General features: G+C 54.7%; 1 protein-coding gene across 1 annotated transcript in view; it reads right to left on the bottom strand.

Moving 5' to 3' along the window:
• Positions 1-6,400: 6,400 nt before the first annotated feature.
• Positions 6,401-14,468, bottom strand: part of ZSCAN10 (zinc finger and SCAN domain containing 10) — a 27,150-nt gene continuing 19,082 nt past the window's right edge. Inside the window, exons 2-6 of the mRNA XM_055241285.2 lie at positions 10,038-10,500; positions 9,545-9,812; positions 9,260-9,324; positions 9,036-9,093; positions 6,401-8,157 (exon numbers count right to left, since the gene is read on the bottom strand). Coding sequence (XP_055097260.2) covers positions 6,602-8,157; positions 9,036-9,093; positions 9,260-9,324; positions 9,545-9,812; positions 10,038-10,433 — 2,343 coding nt within the window. The 5' untranslated portion in view covers positions 10,434-10,500 and the 3' untranslated portion in view covers positions 6,401-6,601. The remainder of the gene's footprint in view (positions 8,158-9,035; positions 9,094-9,259; positions 9,325-9,544; positions 9,813-10,037; positions 10,501-14,468) is intronic.

Raw genomic sequence — 14,468 nt, 5'->3', positions numbered from 1 at the left:
GGTGAGGACACAGAGAAAACCATCTCATTCTGCCCCTGGACCCTCCCAAACCTCATGTCCTTCTCACACTTCAAAACTCAATCATGCCTTCCCAACAGTCCCCCAAAGTCTAAACTCATTCCAGCATCAACCCAAAAGGCCAATCCAAAGTCTCACCTGAGACAAGGCAAGTCCCTTCCTTCTGCCTATAAGCCTGTAAATTCATTTTTTTTTTTTCGAGACGGAGTCTCGCTCTGTCACCCAGGCTGGAGTGCAGTGGCGCCATCTCGGCTCACTGCAAGCTCCGCCTCCCGGGTTCACGCATTCTCCTGCCTCAGCTTCTCCGAGTAGCTGGGACTACAGGCGCCCACCACCACGCCCGGCTAATTTTTTGTATTTTTAGCAGAGACGGGGTTTCACCGTGGTCTCGGTCTCCTGACCTCGTGATCCGCCCGCCTCGGCCTCCCAAAGTGCTGGGATTACAAGCATGAGCCACCGTGCCCGGCCTAAGCCTGTAAATTCAAAAGCAAGTTAGTTACTTCCAAGATACATTGGGGGTACAGGCATTGGGCAAATGTTCCCTTTCCAAATTGGAGAAATTGGCCAACAAAGGGGGCTACAGGCCTCAGGCAAGACCCAAATCTACCAGGGCGGTCGTCAAATCTTAAAGCTCCCAAGTGATCTCTTTGGCTCCATGTCTCAGGTCCAGGGCTCACTGATGCAAGGGGTGGCTTCCCAGGGCCTCGGGCAGCTCCGCCCCTGTGGCTCTGCAGGGTACAGCCCCCGCAGCTGCTTTCATGGGCTGGTGTTGAGTGCCTGCGGCTTTTCCAGGCACACAGAGCAAGCGCTTGGTGGATGTACCATTCTGGGTTCTGGAGGACAGTGGTCCTCTTCTTACAGCTCCACTAGGCAGTGCCCCAGGATAGACTGGGTGTGGAGGCTCCAACCCCACATTTCCCCTCTGCACTGCCCTAGTAGCAGTTCTCCATGACAACACTGCCCCTGACGCCAACCTCTGCGTGGTCATCCAGGCATTTCCATGCATCCCCTGAAATCTAGGTGGAGGTCCCCCAAAGCCCAGCTCTTGTTTCCTGTAGACCTGCAGGCCCAACACCACGTGGAAGCTGTCAAGGTTTGGGACTTGCACCTTCTGAAGCAACGGCCTAAGCTGTACCTTGGCCTTCTTTAGCCACAGCTGAAGCTAGAGTGGCTGGGTCACAGGGCGCCATGTCCCGAGGCTGCAGAGAGCAGCAGGGCCCTGGGCCTAGCTTGAATTTCTCCCCAGAAAAAATTTTTCTTCCTACCACATGGTCAGGCTGCAAATTTTCCAATCTTTTATGCTCTGCTTCCCGTTTAAATGTAAATTATAATTTCAAACCATTTCTTTGTGAATGCATATAACCATATGCTTTTAGGAAAAGACAGGTCACCTGTTGAATGCTTTGCTGCTTAGAAATTTCTACTGCTGGCCTGGTGCAGTCGCTCACGTCTGTAATCCCAGCACTTTAGTAGGCTGAGGCAGTCAGATCACGAGGTCAAGAGATTGAGACCATCCTGGCCAACATGGTGAAATCCTGTTTCTACTAAAAATATAAAATTTAGCTGGGTATGGTGGTGTGTGCGTATAATCCCAGCTACTTGGGAGGCTGACGCAAGAGAATCACTTGATCCAGGGAGTCAGAGGTTGCAGTTAGCCGAGATCGAGATCGTGCCACTGCACTCCATCCTGGTGACACAGCAAGATACCCTCTCAAAAAAAAAAAAAAAAAAGAAAAGAAAAGAAGTTTCCACTGCAGGACATGCTAAGTCATCTCTCTAAAAGTTCAAAGTTCCACAGGGCAGGGGCAAAATCCCTTCAGTCTCTTTGCTAAAACATAGCATGGGTCTCCTTTACTCCAATTCCTAGCAAGTTTCTTATCTCCATCTGAGACCACCTCAGCCTGGACTTAATTATGCATATCACTATCAGCATTTTGGTGAAAGCCATTCAACAAGTCTCTAGGAAGTTCCAAACTTTCCCATATCTTCCTATCTTCTTCTGAGTCCTCCAAACTGTTCTAGCCTCTTCCTGCTACCCAGTTCCAAAGTTGCTTCCACATTTTCAGATTATCTTTATAGCAGTGTCCCACGCCTGATACCAATTTTCTGTATTAGTCCGTTTTCACACTGCTGTAAAGAATACCTGAGACTGGGTAATTTATAAAGAAAAAAGGATTAATTGACTCACAGTTCCAAAAAACTGGGGAGGCCTCAGGAAACTTACAATCATGGTGGAAGGCGAAGGGAAAGCAAGGCACGTCTTACATGGCAGCAGGGGAGAGAGAGAGAAAGCAGGGAACTGCCAAACACTTTTAAAACATCAGATCTCAGGCTGGGTGTGGTGGCTTATGCCTGTAATCCCAGCACTTTGGGAGGCCAAGGTAGAACAGGAATTAAAAGAAATTTTAAAATGTGTAAGCAAAAACTCAGTTGTATGTAAGAAAAAACCAATTCCCCTTGAGGAAGAAAAAGAGCTAAAGTCCTTTAAAAATTGACTGCCTGTTTTTCTGTGGCTAGTGAGCCTTATCTCTCCCTCTCCCAGGCATTGTGAAGACTGTTTCTCTAGCTGTGCAGCTGCAAGGTCACTAAACAGATAATCTTAAGTCATAAAACATGTTGTTCCTTAAAAAGTAAGAAACAATGTAATGCATGTCTTGATTGAATAACTATCTTTGTTTCTCGCTTCTGTAATATGCTTCCCCCAGCACAAATCTCCCTCCACCCCACAAAATGCTTAAAAGGTAACCGGACTCTTTGTTCAAGCCTCAGTCCTTTGGATGTGAATCCCACTGGGTCGGTGCACCTAAATAATTAAATAATTCCACCTTAACCCCTCGGTCTCTCTGATTCCTTAATTATCCCGCTGCAGAGGTGGGTGGATCACCTGAGGTCAGGAGTTCGAGACCAGCTTGGCCAACATGATGAAACCCCATCTCTACTAAAAATACAAAAATTAGCTGGGCGTGGTGGCGTGCACCCATAATCCCTCTACTAGAGGGGCTGAGGCAGGAATCGCTTGAACCCAGGAGGTGGAGGCTGTGGTGAGCAGAGATTGCGCAATTGCTCTCTAGCTTGGGCAACAAGAGCGAAACTCCATCTCAAAAAAACAAAACAAAACAAAACAAAACAAGAAAAACATCACATCTCGTGAGAACTCACTCACTTTCACCAGAACGGCATGGTGGAAACCGCCCCCATGACCCAATCACCTCCTACCAGGTCCTTCCCTTGACATGTAGGGATTACAATTCCAGATGAGATTTGAGTGGGACACAGAGCCAAACCGTCTCACTTGCACCCCGGATGTGCTGACACCTGTGATTTCCCCAAGTGTGGGACACTCGGCTGCATAATTTGTGGTAGTGGGGGACTGCATTCATACTTTCCCCTGAAAACAATAAAATAAAATAAAAGTTGCTTAAATAGAATCAGGTGCCTTGTCTCCAGGCTTCTCTGACATGCGGGCACAGGGAGGCAGGGGGCCCAGTAGTGACAGCAGAGACTGTGGCTCCGATGGAGCCACCCACGTTCCAGATGTGGAAGAGCAAGGCCAGGCCCCTGACTTTCTTACTGCTAATGTGCATGGGTCTCCATGCCCTGGTGGGTTGGTTGAGGACTAGAGGATTTCAGCCTGGTGTGTCCTTGATTACAGAGCCAGAAGCACAGAACCCCACCCTGATCGCCACCCCTGGGCCTCTGGCCTGAGGGGACTTTGGCCCTGCATCTTTCTTGTCATGACTCCCTCTTCCGTCCTCATCCCCTAGGCAGGGCTGGGGCCACAAAATCTCCTTGGTTTTCTCCCAAGATCAAGGGCCCCAGGGCTGGGGCAGAGGGGACTCAGGAGTTCCCCACTAGGCCCTGGTTTCAGGGGAGAGGCAAGAAGGCAGAGGTCAAATCTCTGGGCCTGAGGCCTCAGCACCCTGCAGTTGCAGAGCCTGGGGCAGCCAGGAGAAATGGCTGGGAGGGCACTTCTCACCATTTCGGAGGCCACGCTCAACTGGCCCTGCAGAGGCTCCCGTCTTCCTCCACTTCCCGCCTCCACTGACTCACACAGACCACCCTCCCCCATTCAGGGGAGGCTTGGCAGCCAGCAGCAGCTGGTGAGATAAAGATGGGGCTGGGGGCCCTGTCCTGTTCTGTCCTGTCCTATCCTGGGGTTCCATGACTCCCGCCTTTGGGCCGAGCAGGAAGGAGGAAGGGGAAATGGGCCACAGCCTGGGGAGGAGCAAACACCCACAGGGGAGGCTCCCTGAGCTGCTCTCCTAGGGCTGAGCCCGCAGACTGGGAGGGACACTGGGGTGTGCCCGAGGGTGTGGGGGACTTGGGGACCAGGAACATTGCTGGGGGTCAGTATGCCCCTCCCTGGTCTGCCCTTTCAGAGCATTGGATGCACTGTTGAGTTTCGGAGCAAGCACTCCTTGGCGCCAGCCTAGAGTCCAGCAGGGGAAACAGCTGGACAGCGACCCTGACAGTCACCTTTGGTGGCCCTGGTCACCCTGAGTGGCTCATGCCTGTAATCCCAGCACTTTAGGAGGCTGAGGCGGTCAGCCCCTGTCCCAGCAGCTCCCGCAGGGCTGAGGTAGGTGACTGGGGGAAGGAAGAGTGTCACCAGGCTCTCTGGGCCCTGCTGTCCCCAGCCTTCCTGAGGAAGGAGGCAGCTGGATCCGGAGTTCTCTCTGCAGAGCCTCAAAGAGCCCCACAGGCTTTCCTCCTTTGCGTCCTGCAGAAACCTCTGATGTCCCTTTATCCTGGAAGAACTGTCTCTGGCCTGAGACCCCAGCTATGAAGGGCCACCCATGGCCCGACCCTGGTCCCGCCTCTCCTTACCCTGGGCCACATGCTGGGATCTGCCCTCTGCCACTGCTCAAGTTTTTTGTTTTGTTTTGTTTTGTTTTTCTGAGACAGAGTTTCACTCTTGTTGCCTAGCCTGGAGTGCAATGGCGCAATCTCCGCCTCCTGGGTTCAAGCAATTCTCCTGCCTCAGCCTCCGAAGTAGCTGGGATTACAGGCATATGTCACCACGCCTGGCTAATTTTGTATTTTTAGTAGAGATGGGGTTTCTCCATGTTGGCCAGGCTGGTCTCGAGCTCCTGGCCTCAGGTGATCCGCCCACCTCAGCCTCCCAAAGTGCTGGGATTACAGATGTGAGCCACTGCGCCCGGCCGCTCAAGTTCTTTCTACCATTTCCCCAACCTCTCCAGTGACCCTGTGTCCCCCTCTACTCACCCCTCATGTCCCCCTTGGCTTCCTCTTACCTAGAAATCCCTCCTGCTGTGCTGTGGTCCCCAGGGGCTCTGTCACCCCCAGCCTGGACAGCAGTCCCACCTCCTAGCTGGTGTCCCTGGCCTTGCCTCTCTCAAGCCATTTCCATGCAGTAGCCAAAGCTGAAGTGATTTCATTACTAGAAAAGAAATCCCTCCCTGCCTCAGCCCGCTGCAGCTCTCCCGTTGCACACGAGCCCAGGGCTGACGTGTCAGGCCCCAGTAATTGGGAGCTTTTGTGTCCGCCTCCTGGACAGATGCTGTCCAGCTGCATCTGGGGCTCCTCCCTTCCCCAGGCCCGGCTTCCTGCTACTCCCTCTGCCTGGGCCGCCCCTCCCACGTCCTTCCCAGGCCGCTTTCCCCTTATTCCCCTCAATAACCCAGCACCTTCCCTGGCACACAGTAGGCACTCAATACATCAGGAGGGCTTCCCGTGCTTCAAATGTGGCCTCTCCCAACTCCTCACCCTGCATCTCTCAGTTGACTGATCCCTCCTCCTTGAAATGTCCTTTCCGGACATTTCCATGGGGTCTTCCACGAGAGGAACTTCTCCTGCAACATCTGGTGACTTGGTCTCGCTCTGTTGCTCAGGCTGGAGTGCAATGGCATGATCTAGGCTCACTGCAACCTCTGCCTCCCATGTTCAAGCAATTCTCCTGTCTCAGTCTCCCAGGATGCTGGGGCTACAGGCAGACACCACCACGCCTGGCTAATTTTTGTATTTTTTGTAGAGACAGAGGTTTCACCATGTTGGTCAGGCTGGTCTTGAACTCCTGACCTCAGGTGATCCACCCGCCTCGGCCTCTCAAAGTGCTGGGAGCATGGGCACCATGCCCAGACAACTTAAGGAGTCTTACGTGACTAGTGAGTACTTACTGCAGAGCACAGATCAAGGGTAGACTGCAGAGGAGAAAACATTCCAGGGTCAGATTCCTTGGCTCTCCCCACAGCTGGCTGTGAAGGCTGACGTCTCCCCCTTCTCCCCCACTCTGGGTGGCGACACTCTCCCCCTACCTGCTCCCAGGCATCCGGCTCCAGAGGTGCAGCTGTGTCCCTGTGGCCCAGAGGGAAAGTTGACAGTTCGAATTTTGGTGGGCTTGTAAAGAAATAAAGAGGGGCCATTTTGGAGAAGGCCATTTTACTTCAGGCGTTTTAATTACATTGCTGAGGCCAGAAAGCAATGCCTCGGGCAGGGAAGGACAGCCGTGAAAGTGGAAGGAGAGGGAAGTGGGGTGTGGTGGGAAGGGACATTCCTGCAGGCCTCCGCCGTGGAGGATCCCGGGTGGGTTGCGCAGGGCGCGGCTGGCGGAAGGCGGGCCAAGCTAGTACAGCGTCTCGCGGGCGTGGGTGCGCAGGTGGCGCAGCAGGTGGGAGTTGCGGCTGAAGCTGCGGCCACATTGCGTGCAGGAGTAGGGCCTGGCGCCCGTGTGCACTAGCAGGTGTCGCAGCAGATTGCAGCTGCGGCTGAAGCTCTTGCCGCACTCCACGCACTCCTGCGGGGGCTCGGCCTGCTCCTGCCCGGGCTCCGCATGGGTAGCCAGGTGCCGCCGCAGATGCGCGTTGCGCCGGAAGCTGCGACCGCACGTCGGACAGCTGTAGGGCCGCTCGCCCGTGTGGCTGCGGCGATGGCGGGCCAGGTTGGAACTATTGCGGAAACGGTGGCCGCAGGTGTCGCAGGCGTGGGGCTTCTCCCCTGTGTGGATGCGCTGGTGGCGCGCCAGGTGGGCGCTCTGGCTGAAGCCTTCGCCGCACTCGCTGCAGCGGCAGGGCTTTTCGCCCGTGTGGCTGCGCTGGTGGCGGGCCAGATCCTGGGTCTGGCCGAAACTCTTCCCGCACTGGGTGCAGTGGTGGGGCCGAGGGCCACCGTGGGTCAGCAGGTGGCGGGCAAGGCTGGCCCGGCGCACGAAGCGCTTCCCACACTGCGGACAGGCGTAGGGCTTCTCGCCCGTGTGCACCCGTTGGTGGCTGACCAGCTGCGAGCTCTGCGTGAAGCTGCGGCCGCAAGCCTGGCAGGAGAAGGGCCGCTCGCCCGTGTGCACCCTCCGGTGGGCCACCAGGTGCTCGCTGCGCCGGAAGGCCTTGCCGCAGTCGCTGCACACGAAGGGCCTCCGGTCGGAGTCCCGGCGGCGGCTGCTGGAGCCTTCGGAGGACCGGTGGTCCTTGTCCCTGGCGTGGATCCGCAGGTGGCGCTTGAGGCTGGAGCGGCGCTGGAAGCTCTGGCCGCAGTGGGAGCACAGGACATCGGTCAGTGGCGGCGCTTCGGCCTTACTCTCAGGAGCGCAGGGCGGCTTCTGGTCCTGGGCATGCGCCAGCAGGTGCTGCACAAGGCTGGCGCGGCGCTGGAAGCCGCGGCCGCACTCTGCGCACAGGAAGGCGGGCTCGGAGGAGTGGGTCAGCAGGTGCTTGCTCAGGTGCGAGCTTTGGCGGAAGCGGTGGCCGCACAGGTGGCAGGCGTGCGGCCGCTCGTCCGTGTGAGTGCGCATGTGCAGCTTGAGAATGGAGCTGCGGCCGAAGCTCTTCCCGCAGCAAAGGCACAGGAAGGAGCGCCCGGCCGGGTGCGAGCGCAGCTGGTGCGCCTTCAGGCGAGACAGCTGCGGGAAGCTCACCCCGCAGTCCGCGCAGATGAACTGCAACTCCGGATTGGGCTCGGGGACGCCCTCAGCCACTCTGACCTCCAAAATTTCACTGCCGCCAAGAAGGGACCCATCTTCCCCAGGGCCGCTCGCCGCAGCGCCCCGTCCGAGCGTCTGGGCGCAAGGCTCTCCCGGAGCCCCAGCACTACCTGCCTGGGACTCTGCTAAGATGGGAGTGGGCCAGGCAGCCCCTTTGGGCTCTTCTTGTTTAAATTCCTCCTTGTCTGGGGTTCTGCTTCCGAATCCTGGGAAACAAGAGAAAACAGTGATGGTCAGGCCTATTCCCAGGGCCCCTATCAATCACCAGAACCTTATTGGCCTGGAAGTGGAAAGAAACCCATGATCCTGCAAAGCTCGTAGGTAAAAGGCCGGGCACAGTGGTTCACGCCCGTAATTTCAGCACTTTGGGAGGCCGAGGCAGGTGGATCACTTGAAGTCAGGAGTGAGTTCGAGACCACCCTGGCCAACATGGTGAAGCCCCGTCTCTACAAAAAAAAACAAAAATTAGCTGGGTGTAGTGGCGCGTGCCTGTGGTCCCAGCTACTCGGGAGGCTGAGGCAGGAGAATCGCTTGAACCTGGGAGGCGGAGGTTGCAGTGAGCCGAGATGGTGCCACTGCACTCCAGCCTAGGCAACACAGTGAGACTCTGTCTCAAAACAAACAAACAAACAAAAAAACCTGGTAGGTGGGTAGAGAGGGTGGAGGTCAAACAAGGGTGCCCCTTTATTTGACCTCTCTACAAAAAGTTAGCTGGGCGTGGTGGCACACACCTACAGTCCCAGCTACTCGGGAGGCTGAGGTGGGAGGATTACCTGAGCCCAGGAGGTCCCGGCTGCAGTGAGCCATGATTGTGCCACAGTCTGGGCGAGTGACATCCTGTTTCAAAAAACAAAAAGGCCAAAAAGTCAGGTAGGGTCTGGAGCTTCAGGCAAAGAAAGAGGTGTTGGCCGGTCACGGTGGCTCATGCCTGTAATCCTAGTACTTTGGGAGGCTGAGGTGGGAGGATCACTTGAGCCCAGGAGTTGAGACCAGCCTGGGCAACATAGCGAGACTACATCTCTTAAAAAAAGACAAGAAAAGAAAGAGGCATCAGTGGTCACTTCTCCAGGGAAGGGTTGCTTACCCAGGGGGTGTGCAGGCCACGCCTTATTCTCTGGCACATCCTCAAAGGTCAGGGACTCCTGTATCAAGAGCAGAAACCCTCGTGAGTGATGAGCATGCCTCAGGAACCTGTGGGGAATGAAATGCTTCCCAGGACTGAATCAGGGAAGGTATGGATTTGCTAAAACTACAGTGGTAGAGAAGTTCCTGGGGCTTCAGGACACCCTGGGGTGCGGCCCAGCTCACCAGCACAGCCGCCAGCTCCTGATCTCGGGAACTCTCCTCTGGCCATGGTGAGGGGCCCTGGGGACCTGATGGCATTGGAGAAGAGGGGAGGAAGCACTGTTAGAAGGCAGCCCTGCCTGCCATGTGGCTGCAAGGACATGCACCGCATCTTCCGGGCCCTGTGAAGACACCTTGGCGCTGTCCTGTCCTGGTCACTTGGGGAGGCCCCACTTCTCACTCCACCCCAGACATCCAGGCCCCTCCCCAACACCCAGTCCTTGGCATTCTAGGGCACAAGCTCCTCACTGCTTTCTTGCAGGGCCTGGAATGTCTTCTGGGGCCCCGGGCTCAGCGGCTGCTTTGAACTTGGGGGAAATCTCCACTGTCCCAGCTGAGCAGGCTTAGCAGGCCTTGGCTGGGGTGGGGGAGGCTCATCCGATGGGCCCAGCACTGAAGGTTCTTCTGCAGGCAATTCCTTCTTGGGGCTGTGGCTGGGGACCTGGGAAGCACACCCCTTTTCCTCCAAGGTGACGTCTGCACGGGGACAACTCTTGCCAGCATTACAACTAAAATCCTGTTCAAAACACATTCAAGTTAAGTGACTCCCGGGGTGGCAACCTGTGTCCTGACTCTGAGGGGACATGAGACAAAAACGAGGTGAGAGTCAGCCAGGGGAGGAGTTAGGAGGTGAAGAAGGAATGGTCAGGTGGGGGAAAGTGGAGTTTCCAGAGATTCCTCACTGGGGGGATCAAGTCCCCATCGTCCACATGCTGCTCAGCCCAGTGCCCGACCCCCTCACCAGCGGCCCCGCGTGGCTGGGCTCCCGGTGGAGGCCCTCCAGCAGCAGCACCACCTCCTCCCCATCCCTGAGTGGCTGCCCCTGCAGGCGGCCCAGGAGGTGTGGAGGCAGCACACTCAGGAACTGCTCCAGCACCAGCAGCTCCAGGATCTGCTTCTTGGTGTGCAGAGCCGGCCGCAGCCAGTGGCCGCAGAGCTCCCGGAGCCGGCTCAGGGACGCCCGTGGCCCCATGTCCTCCTGATACTGGAAGCATCTGAACAGCTGGTGAGCCACCTCGGGCCTCAGCCTGGACTCTGGCCGCCTGGGATCCTCTGGGCTGACAGCCTCCTCCTCCTCCAGCTTGACTTCCCCCAGCTGCTCCTGCTCCAGGGCAGCTGGGACTGATTCTTCAAGCATCCTTCACTGTGGGGATGCCGCCCTACCGCCGGCCCCGCTCTTGGGTCTCTCTCCTCTCTTCCCACACCTGCAAAGGTGAACACTCTGGGTTAGGATCTGCTGCAAGGAAGCTGGCGCTAGACCTGGGTCATCCATGTTAAAAGACATCCAATACGCAAACACAGAGGAATTGCTTTTCTCACTGGGTAAGGGCTCATGAGGGCAGGACAGCCCCCGGTCTCAGGGTTACCAACAAAGCAAAGGCCAGAGAAAACCGACAGTTCTGTATTATCATCCCTCCTTAAAGCATTTAGAGATTTACATCACTTGGCCGGGCGCGGTGGCTCACGCCTGTAATCCCAGCACTTTGGGAGGCCGAGGCAGGTGGATCACGAGGTCAGGATATTGAGACCATCCTGGCTAACACGGTGAAACTCCATCTCTACTAAAAATACAAAACAATTAGCCAGGCTAATTTAGTCCCAGCTGCTGGGGAGGCTGAGGCCTGAGAATGACGTGAACCCGGGAGGCGGAGCTTGCAGTGAGCGGAGATCGTACCACTGCACTCCAGCCTGGGTGACAGAGGGAGACTCTGTCTCAAAAAAAAAAGGAAAAAAAAAAGAAAGAAATTTGCATCACTTTTCCCAAGTGGTTAAAGTGACCATCCCTAAAAGAGAAACACTCTGCCCTTCCCTTCTTCCTGATGTAGCCACCGGAAGCACATGGCACCATCAAGATGGATCCTGGCCAAAAAAGTTTATTTTTTAAAGCTTTTTTTTTTTTTTTTTGAGATGGAGTCTTGCTATATCACCCAGACTGGAGTGCAGTGGCATGATCTCAGCTCTCTGCAGCCTCCACCTCCCAGGTTCAAGCGATTCTCGTTCCACAGCCTGGGTTTACAGTAGCTGGGATTACAGGCCTGTGGCACCACGCCCAGCTAATTTTTGCATTTTTAGTAGACACAAGAGTTTCGCCATGTTGGCTGGGCTGGTCTTGAACTCCTGACCTCAAATGATCAGCCTGCCTCAGTCTCCCAAAGTGTGGGATTAAGGCGTAAACCACTGCACCAAGCCTGTTTTTTAAATTTTCAATTTAATTAAGTAATTTATTTTTTTGAGACAGGGTCTCACTTTGTCACGCAGGCTGCAGTGCAGTGGCACAATCACGACTCACTGCAGCCTTGATCTCCTGGGCTCAAGTGATACTCCTGCCTCAGCCTCTCGAGTAGCTGGGACTACAGGTGCATATCACCATGCTGGGTTAATTTTATTTCTTTTTTGTAGAGACGAGGCCTCATTATGTTGCCCAGGCTGGTCTCAAACTCCTGGGCTCAAGTGATCCACCTGGCTCAGCCTCTCAAAGTGCTGGCATTACAGGCGTGAGCCACTGTGCCTAGCCCAAAAATGCCTAATCTCAATCCAACCGGCCTTTATTTATTTATTTATGTGAGGTGGAGTTCCACTCTTGTTGCCCAGGCTGGAGTGCAGCGGCAAGATCTCGGCTCACTGCAACCTCCGCCTCCCGGGTTCTAGTGATTCTCGTCCCTCAGCTTCTGGAGTAGCTGGGATTACAGGCAAGCGCCACCATACCCAGCTAATTTTGTATTTTTAGTAGAGACAGGATTTCACCATGTTGGCCAGGCTGGTCTCGAAATCTTGACCTCAGGTGATCCGCCCGCTTCGGTCTCCAAAAGTACTGGGATTACAGGCGTGAACCACCCCGCCCGACCTAATTGTGGCCTTTAGATCCAACTTCCAATGTTTAGGGCCTTGCAGGGAACATGGAACAAGTCAGACCATCTCTCAAATAAATTGGCCTGAGTTACTCAGTGTCATAAAAAGTAAGTGCCTGTAGGAGGCGCTGTTGGACAGGAGCCCAAAGAGGACTCACAACCAAGTGGGTGAACCTAGATTGGATCCTCATTCATTTTTCTTAAAGGCTTTAAAAGACATCCTGGGGCCAGCCGGAAAACTGTGAGTATGGTAGGGATACTAGATGATAATAGTATGACTACCCATTTCTGAGATGAAAGTCTAGTCTTGTAATATATAGGAAATGGCTGCGTTCTTGGAAGATGCTGAAGAGTTTGGAGAAGGGGCCTGAAGGCTCAGCCACATTTATGGACTGGCGATGAGATACATATATGAATGTTCATTTCACTGCTCTTTCAAGTTCTCTGGATGTTTTCGAATTTTCCAAATAAAAGGTTAGAGGGGCTGGGCTCACGCCTGTTATCCCAGCACTTTGGGAGGCTGAGGCAGGAGGATCACTTGAGCCTCAGGAGTTCAAGACCAGCCCTGGGCAACATGGCAAGACCCCCGTCTCTAAAAAATAAAAAATGTAGGGCAGGGTGTGGTGGCTCACACCTGTAATCCCAGCACTTTGGGAGGCCAACGCAGGCAGATCACAAGGTCAGGAGATCGAGACCATCGTGGCTAACATTGTGAAGCCCCGTCTCTACTAAAAATACAAAAAATTAGCCACGGGTGGTGGCGGACACCTGTAGTCCCAGCTACTCGGGAGGCTGAGGCAGGAGAGTGGCGTGAACCGAGGAGGCGGAGCTTGCAGTGAGCAGAGATCATGCCACGCACTCCAGCCTGGGCGACAGCGAGACTCCGTCTCAAAAAAATAAATAAATAAATAAAAATTTAGCCAGTTGCCGGGCGCAGTGGCTCAAGCCTGTAATCCCAGCACTTTGAGAGGCCGAGGGTGGATCACGAGGTCAGGAGATCGAGACCATCCTGGTTAACACGGTGAAACTCCGTCTCTACTAAAAATACAAAAAATCAGCCGGGCGCAGTGGCGGGTGCCTGTGGTCCCAGCTACTCAGGAGGCTGAGGCAGGAGAATGGCATAAAACCGGGAGGTAGAGCTTGCAGTAAGCCAAGATCGCGCCACTGCACTCCAGCCTGGGCGACAGAGCCAGATTCCATCTCAAAAAAAAAAAAAAAATTTAGCCAGTCATGGTTGTGTATACCTGTGGTCCTAGCTACTTGGGAGGCTGAGGTGGGAAGACTGCTTGATCCCAGGAGGTTGAGGCTGCAGTGCAGTGAGCTGTGACTGCAACATTGCACTCCAGCCTAGGCGACAGTGCCAGCCCGTCTCAAAAAATAAAAAATATAAAATAAGTCATCTACAGCCACCAGGGGGCACTGACAACCTCCCCCAACCTCCTCCCGATCTAGAGCTGTGGGTCTTCTCCTTCCTGGTCTGGTAGCCCAGTGCTACCCATGGGGAACCTCCGAAATTTCGGCCCCACCCACAGGGGACTCAGTTTAGCCCTGCTCAACTAATTGAGGCTGGATGATTTAAGCTTTTCTGAGCAGAGCAGGCTCATATTTTGGTTAGATCTCTGACGCTCTTTTACATTTTATTTCAGGCAGAGGTCATTTTATAAACATGGAAACCCAGGCTCCTGCCCTCTTTCTGCTCTTCCTGTTCTCCAGCCTCAGGGCTAAAAGTGAACCTCTCCTAGAGCCTCCCACCCTCCACTCCCAGTTGGCACCCCAGGTAGGGGGATGTGAAGAAAGCCTGACGCACCACTCCACCCACCTGAATGGCACAGGGCACTGTCCAGCACGTAGTGGCTGGCACACAGTAGGCATCCATGAGCACAAGCTGTTACTGTTCTCACTGCTGCTGATTACAACACCAGGCACCGCAGCAAACAGTGACTCATAGTTCTGTTGGGCCCATCACTGACCCATTCATTCTACAGCCGAGGACACTAAGGTTCAGCAAAAAGGTAACCCAGTGGCTGGATGCAGTGGCTCATGCCTGTAATCCCAGCACTGTGGGTGGCCGAGGTGGGTGGATCACCTGAGGTCAGGAGTTCGAAACCAGCCTGACCAATATGGTGAAACCCTTGTCTCTATTAAATTACAAAAATTAGCCGGACGTGGTGGCATGCGCCTGTAGTCCCAGCTACTCAGGAGGCTGAGAGAGGAGAATTGCTTGCACCTGGGAGGCGGAGGTTGCAGTGAGCCAAGATCGTGCCACCACTGCACTCCAGCCCGGGTGACAGAGCGAGACTCTGTCTCAAAAAAAAAAAAAAAAA

Source organism: Symphalangus syndactylus, chromosome 14, assembly GCF_028878055.3.
Source record: "Symphalangus syndactylus isolate Jambi chromosome 14, NHGRI_mSymSyn1-v2.1_pri, whole genome shotgun sequence".
In the NCBI taxonomy this organism is placed as follows: domain Eukaryota; kingdom Metazoa; phylum Chordata; class Mammalia; order Primates; family Hylobatidae; genus Symphalangus; species Symphalangus syndactylus.
This window is presented reverse-complemented; position numbering and strand designations above follow the sequence as displayed.